The sequence below is a fragment of the Euprymna scolopes genome, chromosome 46, assembly GCF_053919585.1.
Source record: "Euprymna scolopes isolate OS-2025 chromosome 46, ASM5391958v1, whole genome shotgun sequence".
In the NCBI taxonomy this organism is placed as follows: Eukaryota; Metazoa; Mollusca; class Cephalopoda; order Sepiida; family Sepiolidae; genus Euprymna; species Euprymna scolopes.
Window position 1 is genome coordinate 38,082,488 of NC_136527.1, and position 25,081 is coordinate 38,107,568.

A 25,081-nucleotide genomic window follows, 5' to 3' on the forward strand; every position below is an offset into this window, starting at 1 on the left:
CAATGGACAAGTTTGATTAAAGAGTGATACCGGAGTTCGACAGCTCCTCCACCGGACCCTTGGTAGTTGAGTGGTGGGAAAAGGCTGAACTGGTCTGCCGACTTTGCAAAATAAAGGATCTCATGCTTGTCATCCCATTGAGGCTGACCAAGGGGGCATACTCCATTTATCAACAGCTCGAGGATTAACCAACTCTGGAGGAAGTTAAGGAGGCACTATACACAGCCTTTGCTATGGACCCTTTTATTGCCTGGAGGCAGTTTACTGAACGGTGGCTTGGGTTGGATGAGACGGTGGACGTCTACTTAGCGGATTTAAAGAGATTAGCTGCGCCGTTTGGTGGAGTGACTGAACGCAAATTAAGTTGTGCCTTTCTCACAGGACTCCCGGGCGACATTAGCCAACTGTCAAGGCTTAGTGAGATTGGGCTTCAGGAATTGTTGGCTAGAGCCTGCAATATTTTAAAAGAAAAAGATGTGAAGCCAGTGCTAGCAGCCACAGAAGCATCTATTCCATTAGAAGATGGCATAAACTGTAATAAATGTGGTGGGCCAAACCACTTTTCTAGGGACTGCCAAAGCCGAAACAGTGTAAAGGACACATCTGCTCAGGAAACGCCAAGATGCATGCGTTGCTACCGGTGCAGCAAGCTAGGTCACATAGCAAGGAGTTGTCCAGGAAACGGACAAGGGGAGTAAACTATAGCGGCAGTATTCTCCCCAGATCATTGACAAATAGAGCGCTACCTGCAGTGAGAGTGTACGTGAACGGGCATAAACGCTTTGCACTCATAGACACAGGGTGCATGCAGACTATCGTGCGCAAGGCATGCTGTGACACATGCGACAAAAGGGGGATTCCAGCACGCTAGCCTCTTGTGGAGTTATTGCCATTCGGTGATAGGCTTACAATAACCGTATGAGACATGGTTGTGAGCGGGGACCTCCTTGGTTATGACCTGCTGTTAGGAATGGACGTTATTAAAGAATTGGGTGGTGTCCATATTGATGGTGAGGGTATGGCACATTTCTCTAACGCTTGCCTTGTTCTGGGTGCATCCATGAAACTGAAACAGCCTAACTTTCATGCGGAATTCGACCAGTGTACAAGATCCTGGACAGTTTCTTGGAAATGGTCGGACGAGCACCCACCCTGGAAGTTGTACTGTAGGGTTCCGGAATATAAAATTCCCCTGGGAGTTTGTGGAGAATACAGTAAGGGACTACAGACTTGGATAAAAAATAGATGGCTAGTTCCCTATCCAGAGAAGGAATTGGGCCCCCCCAAACTATCTGATCCCATTAATGGCAGTTATCCAGCATAATAAACAGAAGGTGAGGCCGATACTCGACTATCGGGAACTAAATGAGCACATAAATCCTTTTACAGCGCGCGTGGATGTATGTACCGTGAAGTTGAGGGAATGGCGCAAGCAGGATCTAATGTATCTGTGCTGGATCTTCGTAAAGCATTCCTTCAAGTGCATATCCATCAGTCACTATGGCCCTATCAAATGGTACTCATCAAAGGAGAAAGGTATTGCTTAACCCGCATGGGATTTGGACTTAATGTAGCACCATCAATTATGCAAAAAATTGTTGACGCTATATTGACTAAGGATAAGCGCATTCAGTGGGCAATTGACGATGTGTATGTGGATGAAGAAATGAAAAGAATGTAAACACATCTTCACAAATTTGGCCTTCTCAGCAAGGAACCAGAAAGGCAAGGGGGGGTGCAAGAGTGCTCGGTTTGCAGGTCTTGGAAGAAGATAATGTCATTTGTTGGAAACGAGGCAATGAAATCCTAGGTATGCCCTGTGTTTTCATGCGACGGAATGTATTTTCATTGTGTGGAAAGTTGGTTGGACACCTTCCTGTGGGTGGCTGGCTTCGTATTGCAGTGGTATTCATCAAACAGAGAGCCTCTGACGTTATCACCGGATGAGATGACAAAATTTATGACGCCCCTCTCAATACAATGGTCAGAGAGGTCCTCACCAGAGTGCACAAAGAAGATCCAGCATGGAGCAGATGGTGTGTTGATAGCCAGGACCATAGTGTATGGGTTGATGCAAGCTTTCTTGCCATTGGCATGTCGTTAGTTCATGATGGAGCTGTAGTGGAAGACGCTTGCTGGTTGCACCCAGAAAAGGACTCCCAACACATAAACCTGGCAAAACTCGATGCAGTGATTAAGGGAATAAACTTGGCAATCCTTTGGAAGACAACCACCTTGCTACTATTCACGGATTCTGCTTACGTCCATAAGTGGATTTCAGACACTCTTACCAGATAGGCTGAAGTGCGAACCAAAGCAACAAGCAAGATGCTCATCCGTCGGTGGCTCAACACGATCATGAGCCTGGTGAACGAATATGCACTATCACTGGAGGTGTCTCTGGTCAGATCCAGCATAAATAAGGCAGACTGTTTAACAAGGGTACCTCAAAGATGGCTTGATGCCATAAAAAGAACTGTTGAACCGACACACTCTCCCTGTGCTGTATCTATGATCCCTGATCAATCTAATCAGATTAAGGAAATCCACCAACAAAGCGGGCATCCTGGAATCAAGCGGACCCTATATTTTGCTAAGTTGGTTGAACCAGGAGTGCAAAGAGCAGACGTCATGGAAGTGGTCAAAAACTGTGTGGAATGCCAGTCCATTGACCCGGCACCCGTTCGCTGGGAAAAGGGGAAGTTGGAAGTTAGGAGCTACTGGAGCCGGCTAGTGATAGACATTACTCACCACAATGGCAAGGATTTCCTGACTCTCATTGATTGCGGTCCGTCAAGGTTTGCCATATGGCATATGCTGCGTCGACAAGATACAGTCACTATTGTCCATCAACTAAACAATATTTTTCTTGAATATGGACCTCAAACAGAGATATTGCTTGACAATGGTGCTGCATTTACTAGTGAGCAGTTTAGGAAGTTTACTGACAGCTGGGGAATACATCTGAGGTTTCGATGCGGCCATATACCTAGTGGAAATGGAATCATTAAACGGAATCATCAAACTGTCAAAACAATCGCAGCTAGATCAGGCTGAACAGTGTTTGAGGCAGTTTATTTGTACAATGTAAGCCCGAAAGATGATGTTTCGCCCTCTACAGCGCCGGCTGATACATTGCATAGACATCACATCAGAGTGAAGGGTATAGAGACGAACCCGCTACCTGAACTGGAAGTAGCTGGAGAGAGAGTGAGGAAAAGGGATGTTGTGTGGATCAAAAATCTGCGAGGCAAGTGCACGACAAGGTATGGAGTTGGGCAAGTCACTGAAATAATCAGCCCACAAGCGGTGCGGGTCGACGGCGTGCCCCGTCATGTTAAAGCAAACATCACTAGACAACATGAGCAAATCAGTGAGGCATCAGTCTGGATTGCAGCACCACCATCTGACCGTGACTCTGAGATTAGTAGCCTCCCAGAACAGACAGAGATGCTCGACCCTCAGACCGTAGATAAAAGCACAAGTCAAGATGAGGCGTGTGTCGTCCTTCCTCGAAGAAGCACCTGGTGAAGATGATTACCACCCCCTTGCCATCTCTGTGATCATGAGATCAGGGGGAGTGTGAGGAAAATGGCTTACCATACAAATGTCCTCGTGTCTGTCTGTCCTGTAAGTCACACGCGTCAAGAAAGAAAGAAAGAGTCCATTGTGGCGGCCATGACATTTTGTAGTGAACAAAGTCTCGCGGGATCATGTGTGTGTGCCTCATAAAACAGATCACTTGTGGGTGGGAGAGGAAAGAGAAATCATTTGACGTTTGAGAAGCAGCAAAGTCAATTGAAAGAATTTGTGTCAGCAGTGATTTTTGCCTGTTGATTGACTGCAGATACAGCCCAGGTGATGAGGGTACGTGAAACCAGTCAAATGAGGGAACCCGTTTCAAAAAGAGAATGCCTATTCTGCGGCTACGCACACGTGGCAAAGCGCAACAGATGTCCAGCCTATGGCAAATTGTGCCATGCATGCAATGAGAAGGAACACTTTGAATCCAAGTGTTCCAACAAAGACAGAATGACGCGAAAACAGTGACAGAGCACATGGATGTATGAAAGCAAAACTAGGTCCCCCTTATCTTTATCCGCCCATTTTGCTCGTACCTAATATATAAACATAAATACACGGATATTTTTAAGTGAAAATAAATTTCGAAATCGAATAAATTAAAAGTAGTTTACTTGACAAAACAGTAGTGTTAAGTTCCACAAACATATTTTTAAAAATATAAACAAATTACAATAAATAATTATAAAAGTTGTTTTCTTTCTAAAATAGTTGCCTATTTCCCATGCATTATGTCCGCTTAACAGTTATCTCCCTTGGCCGGACATTTTTCATTAGAGTTTCCTCTGACTCGACACCGGCAAGTTGATCAGTGTCTTATTCCCTAATTGTTCTAGTCCCACATGTCGCTGTCTTTAATCTTCTGTTGTCCTTCGTCATTTTAAGCAAGTTCCGGTAAGAAGCATTATATATTTCCTTCTTAAAGACACTTTAAATACTTTTATCGTTATTTTTTTACTATTATTTCATCTTAATTGCGAACTTTGTTTATTTTCTTTACCCATAGCTGTGTTGTTCATTTCCTTATGCTTTCAGCCTTTATAACTTCTTGTTTGTTTTTTGTTTTTTGATTTTATTTGGTTTATCTGAAAGCAGTTTATTTTACCAATATTTACTCAATATGCGTGTGTTAATTAAAAGGATTAAAAATATTAAAAATCGAACTTATTATATAATAACTTCCGGAAAAATATCCAGTAAATAAAACGTCGTTTAATTGGTCGTTATTTGTATTTGAAACTAAATATTTTATCGTGGATTATTTTTATTTTATTTTTATTTTATTTTGTCATTTTATTTAACTTAATATGAAAATGGATAATAAACTTTAAAATATCAATTATTGAATGGATTTTATTATTTCCTTTTTTTTAGAAACTCAGTTTTATTTTTATGGATACATGTGTCCATTGACGCCGATATGATGACTAAAATCGCAAAGTATTGTCTTTTTAAATTAAAAAAAATAACGCATGAATTTCTATTTGCTTTTTATATAAAAATAAAACATCATAAATGTTAACAATTAAGCATATTTTTTTATATTTCAGGAACAGATAAGCAGTATTCATTCAATATTTGCACAAAAAATAATATTAAAAATATTTAATGTGGTTTTAATGATAAAAATTATCACAAAACTTTTGCTTACATGATTTAATGACCGTTTTTCTCTCAGAAAATATTCACATTCATTTCAAGCCACGTGTAACAACACTCTTGTCATAAAAATCAGTAATCTTAAACTTCATGCTATTCTCACGAGATCCTCATTTAGCTAAGCCTGCATAATGAACACTCGTTACAAAAAAACATTTATGTTTGAAGGATTTGAATTAATATTCCTTACACGTAAATAAATGTTATTTATCTTAATACAGTGATTTCGAGTTGTTTGTCAAGTGTCGTTATTTTCCGGGGTTATTTCTATATTTTTATTTTATGTATGTGAGGATGTGCCTTGGTGGAAACCTTCTATTAATCTGTAATCTCGTTAAATGTAGTTTTTCACATGTAATTTTCGATCCTGAAAATTGATAGATCCTGATTATAAATGGGTAAACAAAGAGTAACACATGTAGAAGTTAGTGATTCCACAGTCAGTTTTTACAACTTCGCACAACTTTCATAAGTTCTATAGGGTCAAAATTAAAAAAAAAATCGTTATACATTTTGTAAATTCATCTTCGTTTATTTTAATCAGTTCATATGCATGTTACGTTTGTACAGTGGTAACGTCACCAGCTTTGAATGTTACAGTTTTGATTTTGGTTTCGCTTCTAGCTGATGACACCCAAATACATTTTTTATTACTTTTGACATCACGACTCTATAATCATATATACGAAATCTGAACAAATTAAAAATATCATATTTAAGCATATTTAACAACTGGGCAAAGCCGGGCACTCCTCTCCCCACTAGGTATAAATTAACATCAACTTTCTTACATTTTGGGGCTTACGTAAGACTTATCTGTGACGTGTTGTCTCTTGTTTTTATTTTGCAAAGCTAGATCTGTTACTAAAATCTCGCTTCGAGGGAAGGGGCTAATAAAACCATCTTTTTTTTTTAATTCAATATCTTAAGACTTTACTAATTATCTTTGAAGCCATCATGAAAACAGTTTTCATTATAAACTTGTTTCACGTGTATTTTTTCTAATATAGAGATTAACTTTCCAAACACACTGAAGAAATAATCGGAAATACATAAAAAATATGACAAGTCGGCTTTCTAAACTATGTTCACCTGTTATCAGTTTCCGGCTTTAAATTGCACATACCATGCAAAGAATTAGAGAAATAATAAAAATGAAACTTGTAACCTGTTCTCTCTCATGTAAATATTAAAATGTTAAATAAAATAATACTAATTTTATCCGTGATATTCACCAAATAGATCGGCTCTATTTTGAATTTTTTTTTTCTTTAATTTTATTTTCTGCGAACTTGCTCTTCCGTTCCTCATCTTGAATGTTAAGTTGAGCTTGTAAAGTCAATCACATTTGAAAAATCGTTTCCTTTATAAAAGCAGATAAAGTTAATCGAAAGCAGATAATAAAACAAAAACGCAAGTATTACTACATGAAATTAGTATCGATTTTTGCACATTTGCAGAATATGTTAAAAATGTAAGGGAGATAACTACTTTTACAAAACGAATAATCCTAATGAAAATGTAGATTTATCGTTGAAAACGTTTTGATGTCGATTGTTTTTGTTTTTAATATTGACTTAAGCATAAAAAAAAAATTTTTCGTCGTTTACCAAAAGAAAAAAAAATGTTATAAATTTTATGTATTTTTAATTGTTCCACAAGTTTAAAGTAAAAAGTTTTATCTTTTGTTTTTTTCATTTTTTTCAGCAGATTATTTTATAGTTTTTCAGGTGTGCTAAAAACGAATATATACTTCCAAAGTGACGCAGAAAATTATTTTTCATGATATGAGGAAATTACTGTGGGAATCAATAGAAAGTATCCCCAGCTCTGATCAGTCAAGAAACACGAAGCTAGGAGACCAACCTGTGCATCTGTACTCTTATTATCAGCAATAAATAACGTCCACTGAAAGTTTCCTTCATCTAAGCAGACCCTGTGCCAATCCTTTAAATACTTAGTAACAGTCATTCATATGCAAACACTTCCATCAGAAGCAGCAGCAGCAGCAGTAGATATAAGCAAGAGTCAAATGTCATTGTTTTTGGTCCGATCACCAACCTCCTCAAATCAGGTGAGTTTAACTTTTTTTTCTCACATTTTCTATATAAATTTAATGCAAAATAAGCACCTACTTTCTGGCCACATTTTTATTTGTTTTGTTGGCCTGCACATAAAAAAATGGTCACTACTGATAACATAAGGAATTACATAGAGATTATACTTTATTTTTGTTCTTAAAAATCCTTGTGTCTTTATTGAAAGAGGAAATTTTTTTCTCACATTTTCTATATAAAATTTAATGTAAAATAAGAACCCACTTTCTGGTCACATGGTGATAATTTTTTTTAATTTGTTTTGTTGGCCTGCCTGAAAGCCGTTTTGGTTAATTTTTATTTATTTTTCACCTTGACAATCATCTTTAATATTAAAACTTCTTTAGGTTTTCGGGTATGCTGAAAACGAATATCGCATTTTAATTTGCTGCAAACAAGTAAGTATCTGGATATAAAAAAATGTAATTGTTTATTATCACTGCTGCCCAATTAAGTATGCACTTGCACATACAGAATTGGCCACCACCGATAACATAAGGAATTACATTGATTAATATTTGGAAAACTACTTGTTTGTTGCATATGTGCACATTTGCACATACAAAAATAGTCACTACTGATAACATAAGGAATTACATGTGTTTTTATACAGATTATATTTTTTTTTGTTTTTTAAATATCCTTGTGTCTTTATTGAAAGAGGAAATCAGGAAAGAAAACGAAAAATATTTTTCGCCCAAAAACAAAGGCAAAAATTGACCCCTACCTTAGGTGGCCATAAAGTGGGTGCTCATTTAAGTTTAATTCATATTTAAATGTTATCCTTCACTCTTTGAAAAAGTAAATTCTTAATATCACAAAAACTATTTCTCTGCACCATTTTTTTAGTACATATTCGTTTTCAGCACTCTCAAAAAAAATTCATAAAAGTCGTCATTGTAAAGGATTGCGGGGGGGGGGGGGTTGGAAGATCATAGACATTAAACGAAGCAACAAACCTTAAAAAAACAATCATGATTCTTAAGCAAATTACAAGATTACGTTTCTGAAGTTTTTAGATGAGGAATGATTCTTTGTATTATTTAGATTATTAAGACTACTGTTCTCATCTTGAGTGTTATTTATTATGCAAACATTGTAAAAATAACATTAAATGAATATTTACTTACTGGATTGTGATCGTACACTTTAACTTTAATCCTGTTTTGAAGAGTGAAGATGACATAAAATTAAACTATTTTGTATTTTGTGGGACATTAACTGTGATAGATGAAATGATTGGAATTATTATTAATGGGGCTTTCATAAGAAATGGTCTTTTATTTGATAAGCTAGAAAGGGAGTTAACTTCTAGCAGTAATCTGCACAGCTTACACACCAAATATTCAAAGTAACTGGGATTTTCAAGTAACTCTTGTACTCTAACCATGCATTAAAAAAAAAACTCGCACCTGCACATAATCTGATACCATCGCAGGAACAAATTTAGAAGGAAAGACATAAAATATGATTATTTTAGGTGGATACACAAGCATTTAATCCAGTGATTTCCAACAACGCTTTGACTATGTTTAAAAATATATCACTTGCATGTTGTACATGTCTGTCAGAAATGCCCTTTTTGTATTTGTCATTTTCCTCACCTGCGTTACCACTTTCTGTCTCACTGCAGCACATTTTGCCTCACTGCATAATCAAAACACGTCTGATTGCTGTCTTTTCTCATCATGTGCTGTCCTTTTTTCTGCCTTTTTCTCTTTTCCTTCCTGTGACATCAGCATGTTTTTTTTTACAAGGCGGTCACCACTTATCAAGGCCCAGAAGCCACTCAGGGATAAGGGTTATTGTAAGTACGGTACGTTAGTGTAGATCGGTTCATCAGGAATTTGTTTACGTTGGACTTGAAGACATCCAAGTTGTAGTCAGGAGGGAAGCAGGCAGAGGGAACAGAGATCCACAGGCATGCAGTTCTAAGAAAGAAGCTTTGTTCATGGAATCTACGTTTTGATTTAGGCATAGATAAAGAGTGGGGGAAGTTTTTGACAGTGGATTCAGCTAGACGGGTGTTTTTTGTAAAAGACTGGCGAGGGGGACCAGAGATTGGAGTTCAGACGAGCACCTGCCATGGAAATAACGATAAAACAAAGATAGGCTTGCAACATCTCTTCTGTGGGAGAGAGGTTGCAGGGAAGAGAAAAGGGTATCCCCACTAAGCCCCGAAGTCTATTTTGTACTCTGTCAAGGCAGGATTGGCTGTTTTTAGCAGCTCCTGCCCAGATATGGCAACAGTACTCCATCCTTGGACGTACTTGGCTTTTATATAGATAGAGAATTGCATCAGTAGTGAGATATCTTCTAGAGCGGTAGAAGGATCCCACCATCTTTCCAGCGACCTTGGCAACAGACTTGATGTACATGTTCCATTTCAGATCAGGAGTAAAGGTCAAACACAGAAGCTTGTCAAAACATGGATCCTTCCCAAGACGAGAGCCATCCATTTCAATTCATGACAGATGGGGATCAGAGCATTGATGATGTAAAGATAAAAGCTTGGTTTTAGATGCATTAAAAGTAACCAGCCACCTCTTCCCTCACTGTACCATGTGCGCAAGATCAGAGGAGAGAGAATCAGAGAGAACTTTGTCATTTACAGCCTTTGATGTGTTGCCATTGATATCTGATTGCTGTTTTCTCATCGTGTGCTGTCTTTTTTCTGCCTTGTTCTCTTCTCCTTCCCATGACATCAGCATGTGCACACTTTCTTTATTTGCATATGTGCTAAGACGGCGGCTGCTTATATTTTCACTGGTCAGCTATCCTACAGCTGCTGCTGATTTTCTCACATGAGCACCATGCACGTTATATTACAAGAACATGTGTTTTGGGATAGCTGAATTATATAAGCAGCATGTAAAGAAAATCTGAGTATTATATCTCTAATTTCTTTCATAATTTATTCCAGCTGGTAAGACCCTTCTGGAAAATTGTTTAATCCAGGTATTTTGAAAGTTTAAGAAACAAGGCCGATAGCCATTAGTTGCGTGCTCTCGTGTAATGAATGAATGCATGAATGTAGGATTGACAAGAAATTCTTAAAGATAATTTGTTTAATCCAGAGATTTTTAAAGTTGTTTTAAAAAAACTGAGATTATTTTAGTTTTTCAATAATTATTAATTTTTCTTGGTGTTGAATTGTATGTTTTATTGTTAATTCTTCTTGCTATTTATTACTACTGCTGTTACTCCCCCTTTGCTATTGTTATAGACTTTTATTTTTCTTCTGGTTATGACTGAAGGAAGGTTTGTGTCCATGGAAGTTAAGTAAGGAATCGTTATCTCCCTCTTCTTATTTGTATGAACTTTTATTTTTCTTTCGGCTATGAGTACAAGAACCTGTGTATCTTATGAAATTTGAATACGTTTCAAATGTTACCTATGATAATCATCTGGGAGGATGTAAACAAGTAAATTTTCATCCTCGGCCTCATCTTTAGGTCGACGAAGATAAACTCCTAGTGATTGTCACAAGGAGGAGACATGCTTATTAGTTCTATTTGGATATAGGGCACCTTATTTTAATTGGTCGCTAAAAGGACATCATTTCTCAGAGTAGCATGAAAAAAAAGCTTATCAATAACTGATATATATGAAAGATTCCAACTGAAAAATCCCCTAAAATCATATGAAAGTAACAAAAATTCCTTCTCTTCTCTACCTGCATTTGTAAAACGGCTTTGTCGATATATGAAGAACAAGAGAAAGAAAAGGCAATTAAGGATATGCAATAAAAATTGACACACACAGTTGTAGAGTGATATGATCACTGTTAAAATGGGCCAATATTCTATGAGATATTTTGTTATTGATATTCTTAGCTAGTATGGATTGAACAACATATGTGCAATGTTGATTGCTGGCGGAGTGTAAACTTCTTTAATTTTTGCCTTTTTCTCTGGGCTATATATGTGACCTGCTTTTTGCAAGTGAGTTCATCTTCAATAGCTACACGCGTGATATAGTTGACCTTTCTACCACTGACAATATCAATACTGACAAACAGACCCGGTGACGATCAAGAATTCCACTACAAGGCAACAAACTTAAAAGAACTCTTCAAAAAAGAAAGCCATAAAACTTTTCTTTATTTCCTAAAAAGAGCAAACCTTTACCATAAAATATAAATGCCATAAAATAACAAACTATTCCAAAATATTACCCGAATATACCTAGCAAAAATCGACTTTGAAAAAAATTTAAAACCGTATTAAATGACCCAAAGAATGTTGATAGACTTTAGAAGTATCAAAGAATTTTATATAGATTTATGCGTTCAAGAGAAAGATTCCAAGTTCAACAAAATACACCTGAATAAGATCGGAGGTAACATAGAAACATTGTGAAAATAACACCCAAGATGAAAACAGTGTTCTGAAGAATCAAAATAAAATGATTAATAAATCTTCATCTCTAAAAATAAAGAATGTAAAAATTTTTAGTTAAATATTTGAAAATAGAACCAAATTAACAAACCAGTATTGATTAAAACTATACATATTTTGTTTTGAATTTCATTAATGATAAATTTATATTTATGAAAACTAACATAAAAAATTAAATTTCTCGAAATTTTCATATTTATTTTATATTTCCAGAATTTGTGCAATGAAAACAACTTCATTACAGCATCAGAAGGAAATTTCGTCATTGGAATTTATCACACTATCCATTGCATATATTTTTTGTGGAATTATATGCAAGCAAACATGGGAGACAAACCTCATTCTTGTGAAGTATGTGGTTATTCATTTGCATGGAAGTCACATTTGTTTTCTCATATGAAAACACATACGGGAGAGAAACCACATTCTTGTGAAGTATGTGGTTCTTCTTTTGCACAGAAGATAACTTTGTTGAATCATATGAAAACACATACAGGAGAGAAACCACATTCTTGTGAAATATGTGGTTCTTCTTTTGCACTGAAGGCAACTTTGTTGTATCATATGAAAACACATACAGGAGAGAAACCATATCTTTGTGAAGTATGCGGTTCTTCATATGCACGGAAATCAAATTTGTTTAATCATATGAAAAAACATACAGGAGACAAACAACATTCTTGTGAAATATGCAGTTATTCATTTGCACAGAAGTTACATTTGTTTCGTCATATGAAAACACATACGGGAGACAAACCATATTCATGTGAAGTATGTGGTTCTTCTTTTGCAGAGAAGTCAACTTTGTTGAGTCATATGAAAACACATACGGGAGAGAAACCACATTATTGTGAAGTATGTGGTTCTTCTTTTTCATGGAAGTCAAATTTGTTGAGTCATATGAAAACACATACAGGAGAGAAACCACATTCTTGTGAAGTATGTGGTTCTTCCTATGCATGGAAGTCAAGTTTGTTGAGTCATGTAAAAATACATACCGGAGAGAAACCATACACTTGTGACGTATGTGGTTGTTCTTTTGCATGGAAGACAAATTTATTGACTCATATGAGAACACATACGGGTGAGAAACCACATTTTTGTGAAGTATGTGGCTCCTCTTTTGCACAGAGGTCAACTTTGTTGAGTCATATGAAAACACATAAGAAACCCTTACATAGTGGTATGGGACTAGAAGGAGAATGTGGCAACTCTAGTTGAAATAAGCATCCTGGTTGGTGCTGCTCTAACAGAGCAGAGAGGGAGAAAATACCAAAATACCAAGGACTTCTGTACGACATGAAAAGAAACTGGAATCTTAAGAAGGTATCAATCCCACCAGTCATTATAGAAGCAACCATGCTAATGAAAAAGAATTTCAAAAACTATCTGGCGAATATACCGCATGAACCAAGTTCAAAATAAATACAAATAATAGCACTTAAAACCCGAGGAAAATCAAAAGAAAAGAGACAAACCACATTGTTTTGAAGTACCTGGTTCCTTTTGACAGAGGTCAGATTTATTTCATCATATGCTAACACATATGGGAAACAATATCTGATGATCTTCCATAATAAGATAAAGGATCTCAGCATGACAAGTGTAGTTTGTACAACAGAGAAGTTAGTTTGGGCCATTTGACATTTGCTAGAGGATGGCTACTATACAATGAAATACAATGGATTGTGTAAATATATCCACATCATCTGTAAAATGTTGAATATTGAATGCTGCATCAAGTCCTGGGAACAATATTTAGTTGAACAGAGTGAGAAAAATATAACAAAATACCAGGGGTTTATGTACGAGAGAAAAGAAATTGTAATCTTTAGAAAATCTATATTCCTGTAATTATAGGAGGAACTTAAATCAGACAAAAGAATTTTAAAAATTACCTGGTAAATATACCTGATGAACCAAGTACAAGAGAGATTTGTATAAAAGGAACATTTGTTGTGTCATATGTAAAAATATACTGAATACAAAAGAACTTTAAAATAAAAGATATCTATGTATCTCTTATAGAGTTCAAGTGTGAGTCCCAGGTAAGGACCCCTTTGGTTTATGAGTCTTTCGACTTATCAGATTAATTTGACACTGTTTTTAAAACTTCCAATTCAAAAAGTCAACATTCTGTTATGAAAACTATGAACTCCAAAAGTTACACTTTGTTTTCAAAATGTCCAAATCCACAAGACACCCTGTTGTTAAATTATTAACTCCACAAGTCGACATTTTGTTGTCAAAACTATTACATCCACAAGCAGACATTCTGTTGTAAAAACTATTAACTCCAAAACGTGTCATTATGTTGTCAAATCGTTCAGCTCCAAAACTCAATACTTTTCAAGTTCACTTGTACATGCCTACATACGTAACACATTTCTTTTAACTCGTCCTCTATTCTGTACATGTCTTTTCTTTTAGTTCACCTGTTTCTTTAGCATAGAAATGGCGACATTCTGCATCGCTGCCATGACCGTTATCCATAAAACCTATTGGGTGTAAAGATTTTGGGCTTTCTTTCTATTTTTTGTTACACAACCGACCCTTTGAAGTATGAACATATGCTAAGTAAGTTTCGATTTTTCCTACAGAGTAAAATAAGAAAAACAAAAAAGCCATATTTTTGTAATGTATGTGGCTTTTTTCTCAGGAGAGAACATAATATGATCGTTTCATTTAGTCAATTATTTTCTTAAAAAAACAAATTTTTTATTCTTATGTAAATCTTTAAAATGAAAGCGCATACAACTTTTATGTCGAGGTCACATCTTAACAGTTTTTTATGAAATCAGCTTTAGACAAACATGTAAACAACCATTTTATCCTTTTTTTCTACTTTTTGTTACACAACCGACCCTTTGAAGCACGCACAGATGCAAGCCAAGTAAATTTTGATTCTCCCTACAAAGTAAAATAAGAAAAACTGAAAATATTTTTTGTAATGTAGCTCTTTTGTTTATATGAAATCAGCTTTAGACAAACATATGAACACACAATTGTATTGTTTTGAAATTTTGTGAATGTCTGGCATCTGGTAGTATGTTCCATTCACAAATGATAAGATTTGAAAAAATTAAAACCATATTTTGGTATTCTTGTTATATATGTGTTTGTATATTGTAGTGTGTGTGTGTGTGTTTGTATTGTTGTTATATAATAATTTACTTTTAAAAGAAAGTTTTTATTCTCGTGTAAATCTTTAAAACCACCCAAAAGAATATATAATATAAATTATTTTTAACTTTTAAAAATTTAATACATCTCAATAAAACATTTATTTTATATCAAGTATTCAGGTCTAAATATCTACTTCAGGTTTTAGCCTTTTATCATTGTTGTTTTCATATATATGTTTATTGTGCATGATATTTTAAATCCGAGGAACGTTCAATAAGTAATGACGTTGACCCACTTCCTTCTGTCTGATCTAGTAGAAATGTTGCATATGCAATGATTTATATCTCTATGAGTTATGTGGCAAATTACAACTCTAAACTAATTGTGGTTCTTGATTTACAAATCTTTGAAATTAGTTAAGTAAGAAATGGAGCCTCTCAAGTGTCATGCAGTGATCAGTTGTCTTATTTAAAATCACGCACACCATGAGAACTCGTGATGAAATTAGAAATGATATCACATCATATTATTCTTGTAAAACGTTATTGTGAATTCCAATATGTCATGAAACCTGTAGCAGCAACAGCACATAGACTTGGTTGCCCTCCGTCTGTCATTGATGAGGCAACTCTCAACGATAGTGAGGCTACCTTTTTTGAAGATCCATGCTTGACTATTCGCCAAATCGCCTAAAAAGTCAGGATAAGTGCAGGGTTTGTGGAAATTATCGGATGAATTTCTTGGTTGCTCACAACTTTCCAGAAGCAAAAACGCGTCGATTACCATTCTGTACCAAAACAATATTCACTGTAGGTTTGTTAAACCGGTATCCACATTTACAGAAGCTTATTATGCTTTAGTTTTCAGGAAATATAAGTAAACTATAAAAATCAAGATGTTGGGCCAGATCAGCAAATATCCCCCTGCAAAATATCACACTGATGCAAAACACACATCGTTCGAGATCAGAAGTGCAGACATCTATGAAATCCTCTGCCATGCACTTACTCTGCATCACCTTGCACCATCCGATTTTCACATTTTGAAGCCAGAAAATTGTTTTTGAAGGGGAAGCGTTTTCCAGATTATGCAGCTTTTACAAATGCTATCTCCAGAGATGCATTAAACGATACAAGCCATGTGTAACTCTGTGATGTTCTTATCTAGAAAAACAAACTAATAACTGTTGCAATTTTTGTTGTTCTACTTATATTAGAAATTAGACTGGCATTATCATTTAGTGTTGCAGCATCAGGATATCGAGAAAAAATCAACAATTATAAACTGATTAGCCATATACAGATTCGGTATAGATCGTAAGTTGTGTAGCAGTTATAGTTTGTGAGATAGTTTTATATTTATGTGAATGAATCTTTCTACTTAGAATTATCGATCGATTATTATTGGATTAAAATATTTTGTATGGGATGTACTTCTACTTAGTTACTTACAACTTCTCTCATGTCTAAATCATTTAAACGTGCCCACCCAAGTCACCAGCAATATAACATTTGGTGTTAAATCATTGTTAAACTCTTTTGTTAAAGTAGCGAAAACATGAAATAAAATTAACAAAATGTTAGACATTTTCATTATTTTAAGTAAAGTTAACCAAATTGTGTGGGATTGTTTTATATTTATGCAAACGAATTTTTTTACTTGGAATAATTTATCGATTATTATTGGATGAAAATACTTTGTGTGGCATGTATTTCACACTTTTCTCTTTTCGTCGAAATCAATTGGTTTGGAAACATTAACAAAACTGCTCGTGTAACCACGCCCATCCAAGTCATCAGCGATATAACATTTGGTGTTCAATCATTTCTTAACCTCTTTCAGTTGTTCGAGGAACGAAAACATGAAATAAAGTTAACAAAATGTTAGAATATATATTTACCTTTATTTAACTTTGGATTAAAAAGTTTTATTCTGTATTTTTAAAATCTTTTCATGTACATACGAAATTTGCCATAAAAATTTGTTTATTTTTCAATGACCATCGTTGGTGAAGAATGCATTGTGGCGGGCATATTTATTTTAAAGAAAACAAATTCAACATCAATGCATATTATGGTCACCAGTTAGCAAGTGCTAATTAAAATATACACATTTTTTAAAATGAAAAATGGAGGAAAACCAAATTTTGCAACAAACATGTTTATATCTACAAAAGTCGTGTTTGGTTAATTGAAGATGAACACATTGTGAAGTACTTATTTTTTATAAAGAAAATAAATTAAGTATTAAACTGGTTGTTTAAAAAAACGTAATTTAGCATTAAAAAATTGTGTTTCTTTTTTCCATGGACTATTGCTGGATTAGTTGAGGATGAACACATTATGAAGTGCTTATTTATTATAAAGCAAATAAATGAAGTATTAATGAATATTGCAGTTATCAGTTAACAAGTGATAATTAAAACATAAATAGATTTTTTAAATAAAAAATTGAGGAAAGCGAAATTTTATAAGAAAGCATGTTTATATTTACAATTTTATGAGGATATAATAATTATTTTCAATCATTAAGGTTTCTTTATTAAAAGTCGTGTTTTCTACAAAAAGCAAAGTAATCACAAAGCTTTGTAAATGTGTGAGTCAATATGTTCATAGTGTGAATAAGAAAACATGTTTATATTTACAATTTTATAACAAAACATGTTTAAATCAACAATTTTATAACGATATAATAATTATTTTCAATCAGTAAGAATTCTTTATTAAAATTTGTGAATAATATGCACACGTTAGTAAATTTAATTTTTAATAAATGCATGTTTTTTCTCACTTGCGTGTTCGCCTACAAGTCAAAGACTTGTTTTATCGAGAGCGCTCTTTATTAAAAGACATGTTTGATACAGAAACCAAAGTAATCGCAAAGCTTTGATATGTATAATTCAATATGTTCATAGTGTGAATAATATGCACATGTAAATAATATATGTATGTGAGTGCATGTTGTTTGGTACAAGTTCTTGGGTATTACGAGCTTGAGAAATTTGCAAAAATCTGATTGTCTTGCCCAAGGTACTAGTTATATAGGCTTGGTTAATTAAACTTTAAGTAACATATTAATGTTCAACAAAAGTTCGTAAACGGCCTTTTCATAATATATAATTTTTCTCACTTGCGTTTTCGCCTTCAAGCGATCAAGATTTTTGTTTTATAGTCGATTTGCTTATTGTGCCTGACTTGCCGTCATAACCCCCTGATTTAATTATTCCTGGCGCTCATATAAATTAATTAATTAACTAGATTAATTTAACAAACAAAAGCAAATTAAGATCTGCTGATTTAAAAGGTTTTATTTAAAAGGAAATTACTTCTTGATCAGTTTTTCTGAGTTATTCTTTAGAATGGAAATCGAGCGATGCAGACGGCCGGACATCTTCCCGATTCAGACTACCTGGAAACTCTCTTTTATCCCAAAACACGTAAGATATTTCTTTACCATATCATGTGACAATTGCATTTCTTGTGTGTTTATCTAGGGAACGAAACTTTAAATCACACCACCAGCAGCATTGCATATTTCGTTTGTTGACAGGCTATTCTGAAATGTACGACTCTAACCCTTGCTAAAATGTATATGAATTAACAAAATTGTTATCGAGGTACGATTCGAATATATAACAATTACAGTGTAATTTTTCTAGTTTAAAACAATTGTTGAAGGTTCTGAATATTATGAGTTAACACGTTCTTGCAAGAACTAACTTGTTTTGGAAAAAACGATAGGATTTAATCACCACTACAAAGTATACGTAGCTAGTATGATAAGTTTCTTCTTCAATCCTCAAATATACACGCCCATCCATACACTAAATATAATTTAATCTCCATAACAAACTCATTGTTTGTAGTGGAATGTGATTAATCGTTTATAACTAATATACAGTTAAAACCTTCTAGCTTTCAAAAAGGACAGAACAAACACTACACTGAAATACTACCACAAAAGATTTGTTTATATGTATTCTACGGAATGAGTTTAACAAGGTCAGTCCATATTCAGAATAAGGTTTTCTAAAATTAAGCTCTGAAAAATGTCAAATTAATCTAGCTTCAAACAGCTTTCTTAATTTCATACTTCAGGAATAAGTAATACAATTTGTGATTCGAAACATATAATTGACTTTGACCTTCACCAATCGCTTATTTTGTTGATATTTTGTTAAAACTCTGAGAAACTTCTACCATGGAATGCGGACGGGGTTTCCCAGGCATGTGTTGCAGGCTAGCGTGCTCTTCCACGTGGGCGCTGACTCTTTACCTTTCTAACTCACGTGTCTCATTAACCCGTCGTGTGAAAGAGGATAAGATGAAGGCTTCAATCAGGTTTCTCTCACTTTCAATAGTAGTTTCACTCGCTCAACTGGTCGAGCACTATGTACCAACAACTGAAGTCTCATATTTTCTAGCCACTCATAAGACTTAGAAATGTCTTTTGAAACCTATGACAATAAAGACATTTAATCGAAATGGAAAGACAAATCCCATTAAAATATAACTGCTACAGATGAATTCCTATCCTTAATCCTAGTTAACTTTTTATTTAGAAATGTTTCTTCTCTTAATACAATTACTTGTTTTGATTTTCTAATTATTATTTTTATAATCTTATTCAATTTATATTTCGGTCTATGCATATATGAATTGCCAATTTCACACAATTATGTTGTCATAACCAGGTTTGTACTGTCGGCACTCCCTTCAACCTGGAAGTAACTAAGACGGTAACATGCAAAGACATTCACTCTCCAAGAGAATAATGCAACACTGCGAAGTAAAGACCATATGATATTATCTAAAGCAAGATGACAAGGGCCATTTTACAAAACTAATTAATTCTATTCAAAAACTTGCTAAGACAATAAAAGATAAAATAAAAGTTTTCAGATGGCACAATAAATGTTTGAAAAAGTTTTACCTGTTGTTTCAATATTTTGTAAAATGAAAACAAACATGAAAATATATACATATGCATACATATAAAAATATATACATATGTATACATATAAAAAATATATACATATGCATACATATAAAAAATATATACATATGCATACATATAAAAATATATACATATGCATAATATAAAAAATATATACATATGCATACATATAAAAAATATATACATATGCATACATATAAAAATATATACATATGCATACATATAAAAATATATATATATGCATACATATAAAAATATATACATATGCATACATATAAAAATATATACATATGCATACATATAAAAAATATATACATATGCATACATATAAAAATATATACATATGCATACATATAAAAATATATACATATGCATACATATAAAAATATATACATATGCATACATATAAAAATAGAAACTTAATAAAATCTTATATAGAAATAAATATTTTATTTTAGCTCATTCTTATTGTTTTAATTTGTAAGAAATGTTCATTTTCAACTTGACCTCTTGTGTATTAGTGAAGAATATTGTTTCAATCGAAAGCAATTCTAGGGGCTTTCAGAATTCATGGTGTTCCTTAGAATTTAAAAAAAAATTCATTTCAAGGTTGAAAATAGTCTTTTTATCTGATGTAGTCATATGGAATTTCAAGAAGATTTTCATTAGTTTTGTAATTTCACTAAAATAGACACGAGGAAAAAACGAATGTACACATATCCATTCAGTTCGTAGAGGAATGGGACCACAACAAAAACATCTATATATATAAAAGCGAAAATGTATGTATGTATGTATGTACGCTTTTCCTCGATGTCCACAAAAGGCTTCTTTCAGAGAAGCGCTCGCTCGCTTCACAACTTGTTAAAACTTTTTATATCATCTATAAATTGTAATATCTTACACTTAACCACGGAGCTCGCCTGTCTATTTAATTTTATTGACTTTCAAACGTTAATTATTCGACATTTCTTGCATCTGCACGTGTTACATTCGGTTATCAGTATAAACAAAAAGCGAAACTCGACTCTAATTACTGGCAGCTAAGTAACGTTTGGTCAATGTCGACTTCGTCATATCAGACGGTAGCTTTCATTTCGAGATGAGACGCTCCCCCTAATAAACTGGGAGCGGGTTTTTAAAAACAAACAAATCGATTTATTGACCTCATTAAAAACTGTCCCGCACAAAATGCTAACTGCTGAATACCTATCGCCGTCACGTCAATCAAAAACGAGCACCTTTTTTTCACACTTTACTATTTTCCAACTGTGCGTCAAGGCTTCGTTTTTTTTCACGGGCACCTGTTTTTTTTCACATTTCGGGGTTTTTTTCACACACATCTACAAACACCTGGGCAACGCCGGGTACCCATCGCTAGTGTAAAATGAAAATAAAAAACATGTAATGCTACTAAGACTAAGAAGAGTTTCATCAGTTTTGTAATTTCATACTATCTGCCATGCTGCAACCCCTGTCACATCGCCGGAATGTTGTATCTCTGTGTTTGTTTTGTAATTTCTTTAATTAACGGTGCTCTGATGAAATAGCACTTATGAACCATCAACGTACAAACTCCCGAATGATGCAAAAAGCAGAAAAATCCCACCCCTTCACTGTTGAAGCCTCTAGGTACTGATATTCCTCATACTGTAGCAGATTTTCACTCAACCTTTGAACCTTCTCTCATGTTTCCTGATTCCCTAGGTGTAGTGACATGCAGAAGTTTAAATGTAATGTGAACAAGTATCTCACTGCTAAGCTCTCCACAATCCCATATTAAATATGATCCCAATTAGAAGCCCCTTACGTCCAAGTCTTATATATAAAAGGGGAGGACCATAATTGTATTTGTTGTTATGGAATGATTATTATTAGAATGAAAGGAGATTATGCGTGTCATAAAAGAATTCCGTGTGCGTATGATCGTCTAGTTTCATATGCGGTTGTGTGTGTTCATATCTAATTGTTCATATGCTTTTGTGTGTGTGTGTGTGTGTGTGTGTGTGTTACATGCATTTTCTTAGTCATACCTTACTTCATGTGTCGTCGATGTTGATCCATCTGGAATTCATCTTCTCTTAGAGGGAGACTGGTACCTCATAGACGAAGATTTATCACTCCAAGACGATGAATTGGTTTTATATTTTTTTATTTACCTTCCAAATGTCGACACATAATATGGAAGTGAATCTTGCTTGCTTTGAACACGTCAGCGTCCCCCACCCCCAGTGAAGGGGAGGGAACAGCTATTAAGCCGTCCGTCTTCTTCAAAGTCCAAATCCAGTCTCACAGATCTAGCCAACCTGACCACGTCACTCATACGTAATCTGGTTAGCTGACCCTCGGTTCTCGTAAACGTGTCTACACTCCACGTTTACTCACCTCTCTCTCTCTCTCTCAATCCATTCTGTAACATTCTTTTCCCCCCTTTTTATCAAAATGTATGGCGAAGGCATACATTTTCTACTCCCCACATTTACTAAGAATGGGATATATATGCTCACCCCACTGGCAAAGAAAACTGTCATACCTTTATTCAATAATTAATAACATATACTAAGTAAAATAATATCAACAAATAATACCATGTGGCGCTAATCCTTGCGCGCTCGAAGGTCAACAACTCCCTGTGACCCCATGGTCTCTTCATAATTTAAATCAGAATTTCAGGAGCATCCTTTACTCCCGTCGACACTACGCGTGATCGATAAATTCTCGGCAATCAACCGAATAATAAAATCGAGGTCCTTCTGCCTCTTCAAAACGGACTATCATCGTCCTTGGCTTTACAGATCAGCTTTTCTTCCCATAGGTAGCACACAAAAAAAAATTTCCCATCCCAAGCCTTATCCTATTCATCATAAGCCTACTCTTATTACTAGTATTTTGTGGGAAACAAAAAAACTCTGTACATTCCTTATGGTGGGTAGCCTTCTATTTTCCTAAGTACTTGCATACATATTTCATTCATCTTCTCTTGAGCGATTCGTAACATAATGGCCACGTCAGCCATTGCACCCCCTCTGCCCCTTACGCCATGTCAGAGGGTATTTCAATTCATTTGCTCCCTGAAGTTGATTACAACTAGATCCGCTCACGCTGGACAGAATACATTCCGTTTACTGCTATGTCAGAAAAAAACTGTTGCATTTTATATTAGTATTGTCACAGCTTAAAATTAACAATACTAATTTCATTTAACAAAGGCAAACGAGGATGAACAGCCTTCCAAATATCTATGACATCGTTTTCTATTAATTTCGAAATGTCAAAACAAAAAGGTGGGGATAAGTGTTCATATAAAAATAAGTGTATTGGATTATTTATTGGTACTCTTGCAGAATTTGATCCGGGTACTCAGGATTTTCCGTCAATTACCGGATTAAGCCGAGCAAAGTAACAAAAACTAAACTAAAATAAATAAATAAATAAAATAAAAATTCAATAAATAAAAATAATAAGTACCCATTTTAAATTTACTGAATATATTTATTTCAAGAAAAGTTGCAATTTGTTTATTTACTTTTATTATTATTTTTGTAGGTACGGGCAAAATGAATGCCGATGCTCAAAATGTATAAAGATTTTGACCCCTCCCTTTACTTAAAAATTCACCAAAAATCAGGAAATTAACCAATTTTAATGAAATTTTCATTTTAACTTTTTTTGACACGTGTAATTTTTTTTTAATTTAATCTTTCAAACACGATAAAATATATTCGGAAATCTATATATAAAAAAAAAGATACGATAAGGCGGCTTTCTATATATCAGTTTCCGCCAATTAAATTGCACATGCAACGAATTAGAAAATTAATAAATATGAAACTTGTAATCTATTCTCTCTCATGCAAATATTAAAATGTTAAATAAAATAATACTAATTTTATCCGTGATATTCACCAAATAAATCGGCTCTATTTCGAAACGATTTATTTTTATTTTTCCTCTTCAATTTTGTTTTCTGCGAACTTTCTCTTCCGTTCGTCATCTTGAATGTTAAGTTAAGCTTGTAAAGTTAATCACATTTGAAAATCGTTTCCTTTATAAAAGCAGATAAAGTTAATCGAAAGCAGATTATAAAACAAAAAACGTAAGTATTACTGCATGGCGCATGGCGCACGTATGTGTATTTTTATTTTCATCTTTTTTTTTCATTTTTTGATCAGATTATTATCGAATGGTCACTAATCTATCAGATTTTGTTTTCAATACTGACTTAAACATAAAAACAAACAACAAAAAAAGGTCAATACGCAATTCTTTATGTTATCAGTGGTGGCCAATTTTGTATGCGCTTCCACGTACATAATTGATAACATTTTTCTTGATTTTTGTTTTTTAATGCCCCTGTGTTTTTATTGAAACATGAAATCTGAAAAAAAAAAACAAAAAAAACAACAACAACAAAAAACAAAAAATGGCCGCCTTACGGTGTGGCCATAAAGTGGGTGCTCATTTTACATTAAATTTCTTATGAAAAGTTATCTCCACTTTTTGAAAAAGTAAATTTTTTATATCATGAAAACTATTTCTCTGCGCCACTTTTAAAGTATATATTCGTTTTCAGAACTCCTGAAAACCTTAAAAAGTTGTCATTGTAAAGATTTTTGGGAGGATTGGAAAAATTTTAGACGTGGACCAAAACAACTTATTTATTGTTTACTAAAGAAAAATGTTATAAATTTTTCTTTTTTCAATTCTTTAAAATTAAATGTTTTTCACTGATTCATATGTTTAAGGTAAAAAAGAAAAAATGCTCGATATGGAAGTAGTACCCTTTCCACTGTGTATATTTTTTATTGTCATTTTATTTATTTATTTATTTTTCAACGAAGTCTAATGCTCAGTAATCTACCAGATTATATATAAAAAAGAATTCAATATTTATCATTTTTAAGGTGTACCCTGATTCTAACGCAACACTCTAGTTAATCGAACCCCCATTTAGGACACATCGACTTTTTTTTTAGCCAAATTTCACGAAAAGCTTTTATTTTTAGCCTTCTTGACATTCAGTTATTGTTTTCTCCTTTTATTTAAAATTAAGTGTTTGTATTCTTGTCGAGTGGTTTCAATATGAAGGATCGATGTATTAGAAACTGTGTACACACGTAAGTATACCAAAGAGTTTTCCTGTTAATAATTTGGAAATGCAGTTATCAAATTTTATGTTCGTTTGTTTAAAGAATGCTCGTAATTAAAGAAACTTTTGTTGTATTTTTAAGTTTTCTCAAAAACACATGAAACAAACCTTAC

The 25,081-nt window shown here is 34.1% G+C and overlaps 1 protein-coding gene across 2 annotated transcripts; it reads left to right on the forward strand.

Annotated features, from left to right (window-relative positions):
• Nucleotides 1–4,384: 4,384 nt before the first annotated feature.
• LOC145270421 (uncharacterized) lies at nt 4,385–13,206 on the forward strand. Of its 2 annotated transcripts, XR_013865351.1 has the most exons (3): nt 4,385–4,476; nt 6,949–7,315; nt 11,951–13,206. XR_013865351.1 is itself a non-coding variant. In XM_080126062.1 (2 exons), the coding sequence occupies exons 1-2, from the start codon at nt 7,217–7,219 to the stop codon at nt 12,956–12,958; spliced, it is 1,107 nt and encodes a 368-aa protein (XP_079982188.1). In that variant the 5' UTR covers nt 7,089–7,216; the 3' UTR covers nt 12,959–13,097. The 2 variants fall into 2 exon arrangements, 1 of the variants encoding a protein (XP_079982188.1); XM_080126062.1 differs by lacking the exon at nt 4,385–4,476 and having other exon boundaries at nt 7,089–7,315; nt 11,951–13,097.
• Nucleotides 13,207–25,081: the final 11,875 nt, after the last annotated feature.

Coding starts and splice junctions, on each gene's coding strand:
- LOC145270421 (XM_080126062.1), top strand. CDS start 7,217: ATGCAAACACTTCCATCAGAAGCAGCAGCAGCAGCAGTAGATATAAGC. Junction 7,316..11,950: donor CACCAACCTCCTCAAATCAG/GTGAGTTTAACT, acceptor TTATATTTCCAG/AATTTGTGCAATGAAAACAA.